General features: G+C 38.3%; 2 protein-coding genes across 13 annotated transcripts in view; one reads left to right on the plus strand and one right to left on the minus strand.

Annotated features, from left to right (window-relative positions):
- ITFG1 (integrin alpha FG-GAP repeat containing 1) overlaps positions 1–16,755 on the minus strand; it is an 86,175-nt gene extending 69,420 nt beyond the window's left edge. Inside the window, exons 1-6 of the mRNA XM_074583068.1 lie at positions 16,508–16,755; positions 12,836–12,908; positions 11,271–11,416; positions 9,549–9,606; positions 8,833–8,907; positions 5,096–5,190 (exon numbers count right to left, since the gene is read on the minus strand). Of these exons, the coding sequence (XP_074439169.1) occupies positions 5,096–5,190; positions 8,833–8,907; positions 9,549–9,606; positions 11,271–11,416; positions 12,836–12,908; positions 16,508–16,682 (622 nt within the window). The 5' untranslated portion in view covers positions 16,683–16,755. The remainder of the gene's footprint in view (positions 1–5,095; positions 5,191–8,832; positions 8,908–9,548; positions 9,607–11,270; positions 11,417–12,835; positions 12,909–16,507) is intronic.
- A 56-nt stretch (positions 16,756–16,811) lies between these two features.
- Positions 16,812–19,128, plus strand: part of PHKB (phosphorylase kinase regulatory subunit beta) — an 83,330-nt gene continuing 81,013 nt past the window's right edge. For 2 of the 12 annotated variants that reach the window (XM_074583056.1, XM_074583055.1), the window contains exon 1: positions 16,812–17,013. In XM_074583056.1, the coding sequence (XP_074439157.1) occupies positions 16,923–17,013 (91 nt within the window). In that variant the 5' untranslated portion in view covers positions 16,812–16,922. The remainder of the gene's footprint in view (positions 17,014–19,128) is intronic. The other 10 variants (XM_074583058.1, XM_074583066.1, XM_074583064.1 and 7 more) reach the window with 8 other exon arrangements.

Raw genomic sequence — 19,128 nt, forward strand, 5'->3', positions numbered from 1 at the left:
TAGCTTATAGCAAGCTGTTTCTGACTAATTATTTTTCCACTTTAGTTTTCCCAAAATCAAATTTATGATTTTCCCTTCATTTTATATAAACAGTTCTAGAAATATCAGCAATCATACACACCATGTGCTGGCGTTCAACGCAACACAGGTTGTAAAAGCAATATTTCCAAATGTTGGAATCACATAGCCAATCACATAGGCTCAGAACATTTAATACATTGGCTACTTTTCATAGCATTCAAGGACACATTGACAGATGTGCAGTATGAAGTTACAGTGTGATTCGGAGTCCAAGGCAGTTATTTGAACATTTTAAAAATACTTGCAGGGCCATGGCCTGGTTTCTTGGTAGAAGACTCATAACTTTAAGTTCATAAAAATTTATTGTTTATTAGTGACCCTTCCCCCCCTCCCCACTAATTACATACTAAAATTTTGACTTAGAAAGACATTAGACCTAACTGAACATCTACATTTTAAGATGTTTTAATTAGAAACAATACAGTTAACTAATTAGAAAAAAAAGAGAGACACAGCAAAATAATTGCTATCATAAAAATCTCAACTCTCGATACACCTATGAGAGCTTATGTTCAGACAGTCTAAGCAGTGTTCATCTAGTGACTCAGGCTAAATTTAAACTTGGTCCAAAATGTTTATCTGAAAATGCTGACTGTGATGTAAATCAACAATGGCATAAACAAAATATGTGTGCCTATTGTCTAGCTTTAAATAGATGATCTTTATTGGTACCCAACTCTATCATTCGAGTCTATCAAATCATTTCTGGGTAGTCTTTATCAAGTCCGTTTACCTCTCTTGGCCTCAGTTTCCAGCTATAACAGTTTTTCTCCATGGTTCGGTTCATGTATTTCAATTGTAAAATCTTCAGCATAATGACCATATTGGGAATAGTGTTTATTCAATTAAACAGTACTATCTGCATCTCTTGACTAACACATCCGAAACGCACTTCTGAGAAACACTGAGTTCCTATTTATTTTTAATTGAGCAGATTAACGCAAAGAGAAGTTACTTTTTACTTCCTTCACTCTAAGTCAAAAGAGTGAAATCCTGTTCAAATACTCCTTTTCTTAAGTCACAGGGTATAAATCTTTCAGTTTGAGGATATGACATTTTTAGAACAGGTCTCTTACTGGAAGAGCCTGCTTTGGAAACACTCACCTGAACTGCCATGCTCCATAAAATACACCTGACGTTAATCTGTTCAGACAAGCCTATTATTATTAGCTTCAAGATTATTTTCTTAAGCTAGCTGTTCAAGAGACCTAGTGACAAGTGGGAGTCTGTATTACTAGACACCCAGTAGCCCTATTCTAACACAGGTCACCACATTTTCTCCTCATCTTTCAGGCTATCTCAGAGCATGTATGAACAGTGACATCAATGGTAGGCAGTTGACTAGACCATTTGCAGACATCCCTTCCAATCTTGGCCACTCTGTGACCTCAATACTTCTCCTGGGAGCAACACATGCTTAACGCACACGCAGAAGACACCTGAAAATTTTGTATTTACTTTATCCATAAAGCACATGTAGACCCTTTGGTTAAAGTTTTATACTGCAAATTTTTGCATGGATTATATGAAATTCCTGGCCTAACTCAAAATTACTGAATTAAAAACTCTAAGAAGCTGAGACTCCTACATGATGATGCGTTATTTAAAAACGGCAGCAACATTACTATGTGAAACAGCCTAGCTTATATCTCACCAAGAGAGATTAGTATTATCTTTGTTCTAGTTAGTGGATTTTAGGATTATAAAATCCTTACACAGTTAGCCTTTCATGAAGCATTGTTAGGGATTAAAAACATCTTTATGAACATGTTTTCATATAATGAAATCGTAACAATTCAACTTCATTTTACCCAGAGCACAAGAAGTGTGCCAACTAAAAGCTCTGTTTTGAGGGTTTAATATTGGCATGTTGAAAAAGGGTTAGGCAATAAACTAGCGAAAAGATTCTCAGCTCACAGAGGATTTTTTCTTCTTTTTCTTTTTGTCAAGCACACTTTAAATCACCTAAGCTGTTTATAATGATAGAGTTGCCAAAAATAGCCCAGCTAAAAATCATTGAATTGGCTGCATCTGTTACAGAATACAAAGAACCCAAAACATTGTGGAATATTAGAAAAAGGTCTTAAAAAAACCTTAAAAGACAAGATGTAAAGATGGTGCATTCTGGAGGTTTGTTTTTTGTTTTTACACAAAATTCAGTACATCCATCTTAGGTACAACTGTATCTTCATATTTGTGAATAGTAGCATTGGCTGTGAGTAAATTTTATGATTTTTTCAGTCAAAAAGTACTACAACAGCATCAAATCTCATGATTAAGTCCTTCAGACAACAGGTTTTCAGCACACAGACTACCCTCCTGCATCCTCATCAACGCCTCCCTCCAAATTAATATGGTTTTACTGTGTACCAGGACTGATTCTTAATGAGGTTTTGTTGCAACTCAAGAATGGTAGTGTGGATGAATATTGAGTCGCAAGAATCCTCTCATCTTCGCTAGCTCTACCTGAACCAACCAACAGGTACTAAGACTCCAGTGAGTCCATTGAGAATAGCCCAATACGAGCGGCACTCCGCTCTCTGCTGGTGTGGTCAGGCCGTGCTGTCCCAGCTACGCCAGCAAGGCACAGAGCTATCTAAAAGGAGGAGCATTCAGCAAGTCTGAGGAGTCTTCTGCAAGGTCTGTCCAGAGCCTGTCACGGGACCCACTGTGTGCAAACTGCAGTAATATCAGCACCTTATTTTGGCCCTGTTTGGCAGAGTGCATTGAGAACCACGGTACTATCAGTACTGCACAGACAGTTACCTACACTTGGTTTTTTGGTTTGCCCCCCCCCCCCCTTTTTTTTTTTTAATTATATCAGCTGACTACTTCTATGAGTCACTTGCCCAACTCTGCACAGACTAACACAAATTAAAGGAGACATGGCGAGAGCGCTAAACAGGTATCTTTTTGAAGAGGCACAATGAGACTCAAGGTGCAATTTCATGCTTGGTTAAAGGCAGGCTACAACTGCTGCTACTAAAATAGGAGTCTGCCTTCTCTCTATGCTTACATTGGCTCTGGCAATCCTGAAGCTGCATGGCCAGTTGGATCAGCTTAATAACTCAAGTGAAAATGAATTGTGCTCCCCCTCAGCCCCAGTTCCTGAGCAGTTACTATAGCTGATGTGGGGGAGCTGCCGTAAGTGTGCAGACAGGATCAGACGATGGGTGGCTTTTCATTTTGGCAGCAGGCAGTCTTGGAATAACGTCAGTCATGAAATATCAGATATCACTGATAAGATATTATTTTTCAGCAACACATGCCTTGTTCACAGTTGGTCCAATTTTCACAGGGACAGCAAAAAAACAATTTATCATTCCCAGCTTAGAAGAAAAACATTAAAGAAAATAATTCTATGGTAATATTTTCTCCAGTTCTCTTCTCAGAATAACTTATTTTCCTCGCAGTTTTCCTCAGGTTGCTGTAACATAACACATATTTCAGCCCGAGGTGTTATATCTTTGCCGTTACAAGCAAATAAAAGTCCGGATCTTTCTAGGGGGAGTGCTTCTTAGAAGCTTCTATCCACATCTTGACATATGAATATAGATGTGAATCTATAATAGCTCCCAGCACTCTCCACACAAAGATCCTGGCTTTCACTTCTATTTAATAGAGGAATTTCCATATATCACTAGCACTAACTGGAACTTTCTCGTTATTCTTTAGACTGTTAGCTGTCATAAAAATCTTTGTGTACTCTTGCAAAAATTGGTCAATCTGTGATTGATCAACATAAGCAACTTAAGACTTCCTACCTTTATGTACCTGTGAGTTTAGATTTCAATATATTCGTCTTAAAATGCTACCTCAAATGCTCACCTATGCTGCCCATGCCACTAAAACCAAAATTCCAAAGGATTTATAGAACTAATTTTGTGTTAGAATTGATTATTACATGACACTGATTATGGTAAGCAACCGTATAGTTAATTTTCCAGTTGGAATTTCCACTTGACAGCTTCATGCAGCAATGTGCCAGAACTGAATATTAAGGTTTGACTATGCACTAAAGCAATTAACTTAATCCCCAACATTTACAGGCATATTAATTAAATTTATGGATTCTTTCCTTTCTCATTCCCATGCTACTAAATAGGAAAAAAAATAAGCTTTCCAAAGCTACCATGTATGAATTGATGTACATTGCACATCTAGCAGAAGATAAAGCACTTCAGAATTCATTTAGTGTATGAAGAATTTAAGTTCAGCACAATATTTATATGTGCTTAGAGGTATGAACCAGGTATGTGAGTGATAAATAGATTCATTGTGGTAATCAAAGGCTATATTACATTGCGTATTTCACAAAAAAACCCCAACTAAAAGTCACCACCATCAAAGGAAGAATACAGTTTTTCTTTCCCATAAGAAAAGCTGTCTCCAGTACTTGTTTGTGAACACTGAATTATAAATAGATTACAGGATTGCTCATATAGTAATAGAAAAATAAAGTCTCCTGTGCTGTTTTCTCAAATCAGTCATAGAATTAACTACGACAAAACAGAATGAAGTCATATTGAAATTAACAAGTATAAGTCCAGTCTTGAAAACATTCTTCTGAATAAACTATAATATAAACTATTTCAGACTCAAGATGAAGAAAACGCAGCAGTGCTTCTGATTCAGCTACAAACTGAATACTATAGTACAGCGTCATGAAAAACAGGAGACAATGCTGGAACAGTGAACACAAAATTATTCAGAACAAGCATGACTTCCAATTAAATTATCATCAAGGAGTAGAAAACGTTATTGGGTTATTCATTTTGGCAGTTATTTTTTAAAACCCAGAATTTTAAAGCTGTAGATATTAAAATGAAATAATTAAAAATAAAAAAGTCATAAGTAGCAAAGTCATGTAATTAATGAACACAACATTCCAGAACCAGCTCTTTACAACCATCAATGAAATTTACTGAAAAATTAGAAGGAAATTGCAATGCATTACATTGTATACTTAGTGATAAATATTTTTAGGAAGGTATTTAACACTTTTATGACTTACCAGCAGTGAAGTCATTATTTAAATCTATAAAGGCATGAGAGTGCGGTATGTACATTTTACTTTGAGTATCCAAAGCAGCATGCCACGAGAAGTTCCTACAGACAAGAATGAAAAGCAATGTATTTCATCAATGCTTAGGGACTGTTAATCACGATAACCTACCTTTATAAAAAAAACACTTGTGAAACAGAAAGCATGTTCACCCAATGCTGAGCTAAAATTACTACTTAGCTTACAGTATACTAAGTAACTAGAGTAATTGCTTGAAAGGTTCTGCAGAGGATGATTCGTAGCAGAGGGTCTTCCGTCAGATTTTTATTAACTGTCTAAAGCAACTTTTCTTTTTGTACACAAAGTATCACTACCCACAAAGTGAAATTTGGTGCCTAGACTTCAACTCTTAAATCCTGAGAAACTGGGTGCTGTCCTCCCCACTTTCCTCAAGCAGTTTTATTATCAGTACTTTTAAATCTACTTCAGGTTTAATAAAGATGAGAAAAAATGGCCATCACATACTGTTAAAGCAGCTCATGCCTGCTGCACGTAGATGGACTTCATTTTCAGTCACTTAACAAAAAAAACCCAAACAACCGAACAGGACACGAATTAAACTCTCACATTATGATGGACTACAGGCTAATTATGTCATTTCCCAAGCAGGTGATAATTTTATTTATTTATTTCTTTAAAAACCTACATGCCCTGCTGGTTTCTGTTCTAAAAATGACTGAACTTCCAGAAAACTTCCCTATTAGCAGCACATTTAAATGTAACAAATCCTTCAAAAGTCACAGCTGTTGAATCATCAGACATATTACTTTCAGAACCCTTAGCTGATACGCTCAGAAAAATCTCCATGGGCACTGTACATAAGCAAGACAGAGACATTACTACTCTCCGGAATGACTTTGTTTATTCCAGTGACATTACATACGTATTCCTAAAGTCAGTCTTTTCTGTGACTCATTTTAGGGTAAGGAAAAAAAAAAAGCTTCTGATTACTTCCTAGAGATCATAAATAAATCTTAGCAATGTTAAAAAGAATCACTTAAAGAAATACATAATCGTTTTCTATAGGTTTTAATATGTATTCAGTTTTGAAGATAGCCAAGAAGGTTAGTTATACAGCTCTAGTATAAACACAAAACCATTTTAGATTAAAAACAGAAAAATGCTTTTCTAAGCAGATGACAAAGCTGTTTTCCATGTACAAGACATTGCTTATGCTGTTACCTATAGCACTCAGTCTCATTTTGAGCTATAATGACTGTTTATTTGTATCCTAATGCTACTGAAAGGCTTTCTTCAACAAAATGAAACAAAGCTCTCCCGTTTTTCCGTATCTTCAAAAGCTCATAGAATTTTTCTATACATAATCATTGCAAGGTGTTCAGAAACACCCTTGTGAATTTGAAATCTCTGTTCCATAAGCCATCAATTTAAATAAAAGTAATGGTGATAAAATTCAAGTTGGGATCAGTGACCAAAACCATACTGCCAAGAAGGGTATAGTTTCCATTTACACATTTAAATGTTATTTACCCCACATCACTTCTGAATCATCTTGGAGGAAAGAAAAATAGCCAGGTAGGAACAACACATATAGATTTGTTAAATTCATTGGCTGGGGGGGGAAGCCTTATTTAAACCTTTCTTAAGGGCCATGGAGACGCAGGATAGAAAGCTGATATGTTGTTGCCATAGAGACAGAGTAATCATCTCATTGATTTCTCCAGTGGTAACAGACGTCTTTTGAAACAATAGCTAAAGAAAGCCACACAGCAATGCAAAGACTTCCTAACACACTCTTTCTTTTAAAATAAACTTAAGTATTGATTGTATGCAAACATAAACCAGCTGTGATTTCTCCTGAAATACAGAGTTGCAAGTTTCTATGTTAATGTTACTAAAGAACATTCAAGACAATCCTATCAAATTCCACTTAAAAGCTTAAACACAGCAAGTTTGAAGACATTTCCATCTTCTAACAACTGATTTAAAGGTCCAGTCCTCTAAGAAAATACAAGCCCAGTTCCTAATTTTCCCAATTATGCATTGGAAATCAGTCAAAAGAAAATAGTTCAAAAAGAAAATGTCAACAGAGTGGCTCTCATATCATCACAAAGCTAAGAACAATGTATTTATTTTGCCATTTATAATCCAACTCTTATCCTAAAAATGATTTCTGCTATCTTCTGAGCATGTTCTTTGACAACTGAGAGAAAAATCTCTAAATCAAGGAAAGAGTTCTAATTCACGTATACTTCTTTTGAGGCTTCTTTCTTTTTCAAAGAATGCCCAAACCCAAACTATCAATGAAGTTCTTCCTTACAAAAGTCAAAGACTGAATGTATGCTAAGTTCAGTTTGACAAAAGTCACAGGAAAAGATGCAGACACCCATTTTTTTCGTTGTTTTTTTGTTTTTTTTTGTTTTTTTTTTTAAAGTTGATGCTGTTCAATAATGAAACTTTCACTAACTCAGAGTCACACCAATTTGTGTCCTTGAATACACAATCCTAATATTCCTCAAAAGTCAAAGTTTTCTTTTTCTTTATGAGATTACAATCTTCAAAAACATTAGCAGGAAAACTGAATAGAATATGAACTGTCCTTCTCCAAGGTCCAATAGTGTTTTTAACAAATAACTTACAACTAATTTTCAAAAGATAGCTTTAAAGTTCTTTGGCATCTTGTCCAATATTAGAGACATTGCTACTTAATTTTTTCTTCTCGGCTCTTCTGAGTAGAAATCCACTGCTCCGTTATGCTTTGATTTCAGTATTCATACCCAAAACAATCAAACAAAAAATCCTTTGCATAGACCTTACTTACCAGTTAAATATGCCATTAAAATAATCTTTTTTATCCCAGTATTTTGCTAGGAAGTCTCACTCTAGAAATTGCAGGACTAGCAGAAACTTTAATAATGAAACTTAGTCCCCTTTAGTGCAATCTCATAAGACTTCAGTCAACTTTTATTTGCTGAAGAGTGGCCTTAGCCGCTCCTTAACACAACAGATGCGACACGGAGAACACCACTTGCACCCACACTTCTATTGCTAAAGTCACCTCTGCCTTGTTTCTTTATGAATCTCCTCCCCCAATAAGCATACCAAATATTTACATTAATTTATAGCTTAATACCCTTACACTTTGCATTTCCTGTGCTTTTGATTTCCCATGTTGCCTAACCTTCCCATTACAATTAATTTCCTAGATAAATGACAGCTGCATTTTTTTTTTTAAAGTTTAACCCAAACTCTTGCACATTTTCCTTTTACCATCCCTGATATTATAAGATCTGTCACATAAGCTAACAGATCTGTCACTTCATCTATTAGATGAAATGTAGCTTAAGAACTTTGGTTTGTGTTTTTGTACAGCACAGAACTCCATAATACAGACAATAATAAATATAACAGCGCACTAAACAAAGGAGACTATAATTGTTCCAAGAAACAATTATCCTATTTCTCATGTCAAGTAATTTCTTTTCTCAGTTCTCATAGAATGTCTACTTCCCCTATAAAACAACTACTTGCTCTATAAAATAACACTTTAAAAATTAGATGCAGATTGTTATGGAATGTTTAAAGATACACACTGAAATGAGAGAAGATTCATATATTTGCACAGTTCATCAGACGTGAGTCTTATGCCTCTTTAATAAGAACAGAGTGGATACACAATGAATAAATTATCGAAATTCATGCTAATAAACAAACCCTTAGCTTACCTGCCTATCAATATCTGTGGCTTACTTGAATCACTCGTGACACCAAAGACGTCAGGAATCAAGTCTCCATTAAAGCTGAAAATGCAAAACAATTTCAATATTGCCTTAGTCATTATAGGAATTGAAACTAACTGTTCTTAAATTAGCCTGTATTTGGTTAGCATTTTCCCAACAAGCAATGAAGAATTTTCAGATGTGTAGTCTTTTCTGAATTTTGGCTCTTGTCTGAGCTGCTAGTAGTAGTACGCTTCTTTCAGTACTTTACATTATGCCATGCATTTGATTTTCCAGCTATATTCCCCCCCGTCTCTTTTGTTCAGCATTTCACACAAAGGGAAGTGCACCATGAAAGGGATATTTGCTCAGTCTGATAAGCCAGTGAGCTTTTTGTTTTACAAAATTCACCAAAAAAAAAAAAAAAACGGCTGTTTTTCTGTACAAAACAGAGCACTGAAATAAAAAAAAAAGAAAAAGCTTTTTTAATGTTTTTTTTTTTTTTTTTTTTTAGTTGCTATTGCCAGGACGATACAATATACAAGATTTGTAAAGATGACTTATGTTTCATCATCTTTTGTTAGACCAGTTGACATTACACAAACCACCCTGTTCTTAAAAGATAAAGATCACGTGTTTCAAATTTCAGCATTAAAATATATTTAAGTTGCTCTTAGTCACCATTATAAATGTTGTTTTCTAAAGAAGTAGGTCATACTTACTCCATTACTAGAGGCTCATCATGAAACGTCTTATTTAACATAGTTTTATGGTTAAGATCTGAAAACAGAAAATATTCATTTGATTAAATTACCAATATGTCATGACATTTAAATTTTTAACTTAGATATAATTCTTCTATTAATATACAACCATCAATTTTATGATTAAAAAAATCAGCCACCACTGAGCATAAACAACTAAATGGCTTCCTGAAATTATGCAGGAAAGGTGCTGAAGCTTCTTCTCTCTCCACTAAACTCTTCAACAAATTGTTCTAAATAGACCGTAGTGAAACCTGTTTCTATATATGACTGCAGTCACATAGACACAAGAAATCAGAAACAGTTGGGATGAAGACACTCTAAAACTTTAACATTGTGCATAAGACCTCTGTTTAATGTTTTGCACTGTAAAAAACATTCTTATTCATATACACTGACTGTTTCAAATAAAATTAGAGGTAAACTGCCTATATGGGGAGTGAGGATTTTAAATCCTAATCTGATTATCATCTCTCACTCTTCACTTTTACTTGTAATCCAAACTCCTTGACACATCATCCCCGTTTCCTTCCTCTCTCCCTAATGTTTGTCTTTACAGCTTCCACATTTCATATGACGGTACCCTCCTATTGACTTGTCACACTTCCATTACCCAAGGAGGCACCACATACCTTCCCAGTAGCCTCACTACATATCAACCATTGCTGGAATTTTTAACCTCTGACTCCTTTTCTAAGCCCCATAAGCTTATTTGTGCCTCTCCCAATACTTGTTTATTCAGAAGCAAGACAGCATAAATTAATCCAAATCCTTCACATTCGTCCCAATACTACAGATTCCTATTCTCTTAACGCTTGATCCAGTGCACTTTCTGGTCACCTGGCACTCACCTGTTTCACCTCTGATTAAAGCCAGAAGCAATGGTATCTAAGGTCATCACGTGCCTCACCTGTAACTATTCTATAACACAGTTGTTTATAATAGTGATTACTCTTCAGCAGTTTTTCTGGACTTAAGAGTATCTTCTTTCGCTTTTCTGTCTGTCTTCAAACCCTAAACTCTTTGCAAAACCCTTTCCTAGCAAGGTCAACAGAAAACAGAAGAGACTTCAAGAAGTCACATAGTCCATAACTTTACCCTAAGACAGAATCAGCTGTACCTAGAACACCACTAAACGATTCTTGAAAACTTGATTCTAAAGTTCTTGAGAACTTCCAATGACAGAGACTCTAGAAACTTCTTTCCTAAAACCTACTTCAGTGTATCACTGGTTTAATAGAAATAAAAGTGTTATATTACTGCTGGTAAGTTTAGGTGTGATACTTTCAAAGTTTATGTACTACACTTTGTAACAGATTCTGAGCACATTTTAAATTCAAGGTAAATCTTTTGAGATCATCTTTGTGAAGCTGATACCCATAATGGGGAAGCCATGAGAAGTAGATCTTCAGGTAGTGGGTTACTGTCAAACTGTAATATTGTCTGGTTATGTCTCTTGCATGATATAAAGTAAGAGATTTAGCTTTCTTCTCTTTCATTAATTACCGAATGCAGTTTAACAGCAAGATAGTATATGGGTGCAAAGATGAATAGCTGCTAATCCCTATTTTAGTTGTAAAAACAATCACTACACTTTAAAACAAGTTATAACTTTCTGACAATACTTTGAATTATTGAAAAGTCTAACAATCTTATTAATAAGCAGTCTCAGCAACTCACCCAATGTTTGGTTGTGCCCCCAGAAAATAAACACTGAAAGTTCATCTCTGCCGTAATTTTGTGCCCGAGTAGTCAGGAGGACATCCATTTGTGAATCACCATCATAATCTCCAGGAACTACACTGGTTATGGTAACACTGAGTGATCTAGAAGTAAAAAAAACACAAAACAACTACATGCAAATAATTGTACAAACGTGTGCATGAAAATTCAAAATATTTGTGTGTTCAAAGGCTTGTCTTTTAGTCCCAATTATTAATAGTTGGTCCAATACAATATTTTCCTTCAACAACCTAGTTTTAAAGTCCTTATCTATTGCAGAAGTAACTTTAAATCAAGCATTCTGCAGCCTGTCTTCCTCCAAGAAAGGATGACATTTTTAACTCTAAACTTCAGCTAACAGGCATTCTTCAGCCGTATCTTGTTTGTTAGTGCTATCTAGACTTCATTAAATCCCTTCCATTTGCTGTAGATCCAGTGTTTCAGAGAGCAGGATCTTTTGGTTGCGTTCCAAGAGCAAGAGCACAAAGCAACAAGAGGAACTTCAGCAGGAGTCAGACAGATAGTTAAATCTTTTTAAAGACAACGTCATCTCCTCCCATCTTCTGCCACATCTTACCACTCCTCCCTACATTTGTTCTTTCGATCTTTTTTTACTTGGTTACCTGCCCAGAGACTCTGCTTTACACAAACATGGATCATTCTGTTAAGAATTAAAAGCAGATAATTTCCAATGCACTAGAACAAGCTCCTTCCAAGACTGGAGGGAATAACAAAAGATACAAATACATAGAACAATAGAAGATGAAGCTGAGCTATAACAGCAATTTAACTTTTAATAGACATAATACTATTAGTAAGTATTCTTCATAAGCAATAACATATCCAGTAATACTATTATGGTTAAAACTATACATATACATGTACATAAACACACAGCTTGTTTTACATTTATTAAAAATTGATGCTTTTTTTTTAAAGCCACATTTAAACTTTAGAAAGGAACAGATCGCTGTACAGAAATATCAGAACACCAATTCTCCATATCTCTTTCTAAAGAGGATGATATTGGCTGGATTCCGTTAGCAACTAGAAGAATTTCCCTGAAAACATGTCTTGGGACAGAGACAAATACTACCTCCCAAAAAGACTTAACCTAAGATATGGAATGATAGTTTGCTTTACGAGGAAATGAAGTCCTGAAAAAATAAGTCAACTGCAAAAATGTTCCAAAACATGGGCATTTTTAATACTAATTAGAGGACAAAAAAAACAAAGCACAGAAATTCCATAAGAGGGTGGGAAGTCACACCTATTAGGTAACAACACAAACGACAAAACTCATCTCCACAAATTCCGATCTGACCCACAAAATCCAAACCAAAACATATCAGGAAATTAATCAGGAAGCTGGTCAAAGAACTGGAGGTCTAAGGGCAAGCTGACCACCACAGCCAAACAGCAACAGCACAGACAATTCTAGTCATGTTCCCACCGACCGCAGAGGTGCACTTCCAAGAAAATCGGCCGCTTACATTGTTTCACCATCGCATGTCAATACTTACTTCATTGGTAACTTAACACGGGGCTTAAAGTAGGGTTCCTTTTGGTCAGCCAAAAAGATAATCAACTCATTTCCTGCAAAAGCAAGTAAGACGATGAATAATAGGGGAGGATTGCAAATGGTTTATATACAAAAACAACATTTAAAAAGCTATGCCACAAATAGTCATTCCTCAGAGTAGCAAAAACTTTGAAAGACTTCCCATACAACTACCTCCTCCTCATTCCAAAGGAAGCAAAAGGAGCACTTCTTCAATACAACCTATAAATCTAATTGCATCTCAAAGGGATGCTAACTATCAAGAATCTTCTTTGGGGCTCAGTGTTAGACTTTCTCTCTGCTATTGTTATCACATCGCTTAAAATAAAGTTTCCTATAACGAGTTAGGAAACATTACATGTGGAAAAGCAGTAGGCATCAGTTCCACACAAATAATTAAAGCTTAAAAGCTAACTCACACGAATTCTTTTAATACTGTCTCTGCCATAGCAGGATCTGATGCTGCTTCCCAAGTCAGCTGACAAAAGCACTTTAAGTGAACCTCACAGACATAACCTGGTTCCTTGCAGCATTTCCTCATTAAGAGGCAATGATACAAGCCACTATCATTTAATGATTTCATGAAAAACTAAATAAATTCCCATATTTTGTGTTGCACAAATAATTGCAATGCAGGGAAGAAAAATAAGATAGACCTGAACAATGAAATGTATTTTCTCAGTAAACCACAATACACACGCTCTTACTTGTGCAAGTAAAATAATAGTTCATAGCTGATAAAAAAAAAATTTTTTTATTCATTCTTTATTATATGTGTTTTCTGCATTCTCCCAGAAATTCACCTGTAGCATCCCAAACTGCAAGAACTAGGTTACCTAATCGAAAATAATTCTGCGGCTCCAAACCTGAGCTACCACAGTATATTTCAAGAGCATCATTCTGTGACAAAGTTCACAGCTGTGAAATAGCAGAATGCATGCTTCCTGGCTATGAAAAAAAAAAAGATAACTCCCATAAACATATTTGCCAAGGAGAATATGCCAACAAACCAGTAAATGAAAACAAAACCTGTCAAAATGGGTAGGGACAACTAGTGCAGCCCTGCCTGGCAAGCTAATAGAGCCTGGGCTGCACTACATGTTCACAGATGATTGAAAGAGTTGGCACACAGTAAGATGAAGAAGCCTGCTGGCTGCTTAAGCTTTTGATAATAAAGCTGTGGGTGACTGCTAAAACTTGTAATTCTGATTTCACACTATAGACTTTCACCTGCCTTTTTATCATCTACGTGGTACAGTAATGATGATGATGAAGAAGCAAATGTGTTTTTACACATACGAGGTTCCAAGTCAATTATATCACTCAGAAATGAGATTTTATGGTCACTAAAGATAAGATTTGCAAAAAATTCAGCTCAGTGCTCATCAATAGTCAAAACAAACTGACTACTGGAAATTATTAGATGAACAGAAAATAAAATCACTATGCCACTATATCAATCCACAGTGCACACGTCCTTGATGCTGTCTGCTGTTCTTGTCCTCTCATCTCAAAAGAATACAGAAGGAAAAAAAAATACACAGGAGGGTGAAAAAAGGGAATAGTTTCTGTACAAACAACAACTACATAGATTAGAAGTCTTCAGTTTGAACATCTGAGTGAGGATACCACAAAAGTTTTCAAAATTCCCAGTGAAACGTAGAAGGTGAACATGGGAAGGATCACTCACTGCCCTGTACTATTAGAAGAGGCATCAAACACAACCAGCTGGTGGTAGGTTAAACAGGCAAACAGCACGAGCTTCCCTGCTTAGCCCTGTTGTATGCATACACGTACAAAACTGATAAGCATATGCACAACTCCATTTATTCATATATTTTAGTGTCAGACTAAACCCAGGGTCCACTGGTAATTTTGAATTGCTTTTGCAGCAAGATGCTTTTGGATGTAGCTCACCTCCTGTGTTTAGCTACTTTACTCTCTTACAAAGCTCCGAGTACAAACTGATTTTTCTTTCCAGTATCCGAACACATGAAACATAACTCTCATAAAGTAATTCAAAATTGGAACAGTAACATAAATCCAGCAAAAGGCCCAAGACATCATCCCAGTTTTCTTATTAAGGGTCAGGATTATTAGAGACTAGGCTTCTTTACCAGATCACTATTCCTCAAAGTCCAGTATGATCTCCAGTGCTTCGGTACTACTTAGAATTGGCTACCATTTATTCTGCTACTTAGAATTCTATTTAGAACTGGCTATTACTTTTTGTTTAGAAGGTATTCTGTGAATTTTTCAAGGTACTTTTTGTCAAGACTTAAATTATGAAAATAATGTTTTCAAGTATGTTATGTCTGGCTCATTTTTACAGAGAGTATCAAGCAGGAAAACTAGAGCTGTGCAGAAGCAAAGAAGAAACCGTAAGTCTCATCTCTAAAACTTTTAACTATTCACATTTTTATATGCATTCATCTGAAACATAAGAAGGTAAAAATTAAATCTCTTATCATCGAAGCTCATTTTAAATCTAATCTTTCAGGCCATTTTTCCAGTAGATAAGCCAGTGGAGCATTTTCAAGAAGCCACGCGCTTAAGTATCTCAACTAGATGGGAAATTCACTCATGCTTTACCCAAGCTACTTATAGAAACATTTCTGAGATTGAAGGAATAAAAAAGGTGAATTTGAGAATAAATTTATTATCTTTATGTGTAGCTTCAAGCGAATAAAATAAGCCAAGATTAACATCTGCAAATAACAACGACCACTCAAAATAAGCTCTTATTTGGGGTCCCCCTGTATCTGAAGCCCAAACAGAAACTCATGGCAGATGACAGCTGTGGGGAACAAATTTATCTAGCCTTCCGCTTTAACATCATGTTCAAGGTAGGATAACATCCAATTTGTCCTCTTTACAACTGTGAAACATTCATCCCTGTTTCCCAAAATATTGTGAAAGCGGGAGCGAAAAAACAACTTGTGACCACTCACTCTGTAGGGCAGTCTTTAGATTATTTCACAACCATAAATTAATCTTTAAAGAAAAATATTTCTTGCCCTATATGAAGCCACATTTTAGTGCAAGTTACAATTATCTTTTTCCACACAGAAAATACTTCAGTAGTGAAGGGGATGTCAGTTTTAATCTTGACCGTAGTGGTGGTGTCCACTTGACCGTAGTGGGGGCCCTCAGCAGCACCGCAGGCCCCGAGCGCCGCAGGCCGGGCAGGGACAAGCCGGGTGAGGTGCCCAGGACCAGAGGGCATCTCGATGGTCCCACGGGAAGGGACCCATGAGACACCCAGGGGGACCATCGAGTCCCTCTCCCCGCGGGGCCATTCCCACCAGGAAAGCCTTTCCCTTCCCGCCAACAACGGAGAAAGCAGCTCTCGCACCGGCAGCCGGTGCCCTCCCCAGCACACCCCGGCAGGGAGGGAGGGAGCCGGGCAGGGTGGCCCGGCGGAGGCCCGTCTCCCACCGCGGGTCGCCGCCGGCCTGCCCGGTCCCCGCTCATCCCAACAGGTAACCGGGAACGCGCCCGGGCCACCGGCGCTCCCAACGCCGGCTGGAAAGACCCCTAAATGCTGCCCGGGGACCCCCACGGCGGGACCCGGCTAGCTGCGCCCCCACCCCCAGTAGGGCCGGCAGCCCGCTCCCGTCCCCGCCGCGCTCACCACCGCGCAGCACGAACAGGTCCGTCTGCTTGTCCGAGTTAAAGTCACCGAAAGCCGCCAGGGTCCCGTAGGCCTCCACCCCGAAGAGCTGCGCGGTAACGTTCTGGAGGGCCCGGCCGGGCGCCGCCAGGGCCAGCAGCAGGCACAGGCAGAGCCCGCGGCGGCCGCCCGCCATCCTGCAGCGCCGCCGCCCCCTCCCGCATCACTTACGGCAGCGCCGGGGTGTGCCCGCCACAACCTCCGCCTCGCTTCCGGGATTGACCCGGCGGCTTTGCGACAACGGCGTGATGGCCCGCGCCGAGGCTCTTTACGGCTGCCATGGGTAACCGAGCGGAGATCGGCGCCCGCCTGCGCTGAGGCGGGAGCCGCTGTCCCGGCCGGAGCGGAGCGAGGGGAGCGGCGGGTCCTTATCGCCATGGCGGCGGCGGCAACGTCCCCGGCGGCGGCCCATATGGCTGATGTGAGCTGGAAGATGCTGGAGCTGCGGGCTCGCTGTAAACGTTCAGGTCTGACCTCTTGGCTTGCCCTGAGGGGAGCCCCGGGGCCCCCTCAGCACTAACCGCCCCCTTGCTGCTCTTCCCTCCCTCCCCTCCCTCCCCTCACCCGACCCGAGCTCTTGTCCCACATATTCCCTGTGGCTGTTTTCGCCTCCCCCGCAGCTTGGCGAGTCCCTCACTGCTGTCCTGGCCCGCTTGCCCCGGTGGGCCCCTGCTGGGCCCTGTACGGCTGCTCTGGGGGGCGTCGCACGGCCTAAGGCTGTGAGACGCCCCCCAGGGCAGCCGTACGGGGCAGGCGGGATCCCCGGTGTAGCAGGGCCCCGTGGCGGAGCTGCAGCACGGGTGTCCCGGGCGGGGTGAGAGTTTCGGATGATTTCACAGGTGGCGTTTGGTAGCGGGGCTGTAAAAGGGAGCCGCGCCTGGTGGTGCTGCTGCGGCTTCGCGCCGCTGCCGGGCAGATGAGGCGTTCTAGAATTGCAGGCGCTTTAGGCTAAAGGACCGGCTTTTGCCAGGCTTTGCCTTGGGTAAAGATAATTTTTTTTTTTTTTTTTTTTAACGTGGGAACTTCTTGTTCTGAACCAAGACCGCAGCTACGTTCTGGCCTAAATGAAAGGAGGATGCTTACCTAGTTGGCATAAATTTCCAAAATTCAAAAAACTCGAATTTTAATTACTATTTTTTTTTTTTAAATAAAATGCAGTCTTAGTAGGGCTCTAATTGTTAATGTTCTAGTGGAAGCAGTTTTCCAAATGATCCCTGGGGTGTTTATTACGTGTCATATGTGCTTGTAAAACTCAAATCAGTATTTCCTTGTTTGCATATTTGATTGGTTCTATTGTGGTAATGACTGATCAGACAGTGTGAAAAGAAAACAGGGCTTTATGAGGGCTCTCATACAGAGAGCTAATTGATTAAAGACTGGTCTGATTCATGTGGCTTTAAAAATTCTACTTATGTATAGTATTAATTTGCAAAATACCATGATTAAGACTATCCAGTAATCAGTTGTTACTTTGTGGACAATTGTGATTACACGGTACTGTTATCTGAAAATTGAGCTATAAACGTAGCTGTAGAGCTCCATAAAATAAAGTCTGGAACCTGCATGTTTGGAGTATGTGACTCCTGAGTCACAAGGCAGCGTGCTAACTTTGGGCTTCCCATGTAGAACCAGGCCCTGTGACTGCAGAAGGCATTTGGAAGATTTGAAATGCTTTTCCTAACTGCTGCTGCCTTCGACGTTTTTGTTAAATGTATCAGAAAGTGTCTTCAGTAGTGATGGATTATTATTGAAGTTCACTTCCTTCTTTTCCTGTTCGTAGAGATTTTGTCATTTATATAGTAACTGAAGAAAATTATTTACTGAAAAAAAATTGAGATTATTTTAGTTGAAATGCTTTTCTGATAAAAGAGTTGATTTAAAAATCAAATTTTATATATAATCTTTCAGGTAATGTTCTTACCTAAATATGAAAATCATGTCTTTGTTTCTCTCTAAATTACTCTTGCATCTTTAGAAGTATGTTGAAATTTGTATAACTTCAGAGCATTTATACTTCCCTTCTGGCACTGTCAGGAAAAGACATGGTCGATACAGTCATTGAAAAGTGGCTGAAACTCGCCCATACTGTTCTGAATTGGCTGAGGACTATGCTCGAGTCCCAGTTTACAAACAGTACTGTTTGCTTTGGTTTTTTTTTTTTTAGTATGATGCTTGCAGTAAGATATAGTAAACATGGAGTATAGACTTACGTGCACGAATTGCATGAGTGATCATGTTTTATAGTTGACAGCAGAGTATCATTTAAGGCCCTATCCTGTGTGAGGTAATCCATCTCTTCATGTTTATGTATATTAAATTATGAATTACATTTTTGCCAGTAAAACAAATTTTGTTGAGAATTTTTTCTTTCCCTTCCTTGAGCAATAAAATACTGTTTCATTTGTTGCTACTGTGATAATTAACAGTTAGGAGCAGATTATAAGGATATTCAGTAGTTGGCCAGTCTGTAACCCCTGACATTTTGGTTACTAGAAAAGATATAAACTTCTTTAAAATTTGGGAAAAATTGTTATCATAGTTAGAAACAGTATTTCTCATTTTACTGGAACTGGAAGAAGTTT

Source organism: Larus michahellis, chromosome 4 (assembly GCF_964199755.1).
Source record: "Larus michahellis chromosome 4, bLarMic1.1, whole genome shotgun sequence".
In the NCBI taxonomy this organism is placed as follows: domain Eukaryota; kingdom Metazoa; phylum Chordata; class Aves; order Charadriiformes; family Laridae; genus Larus; species Larus michahellis.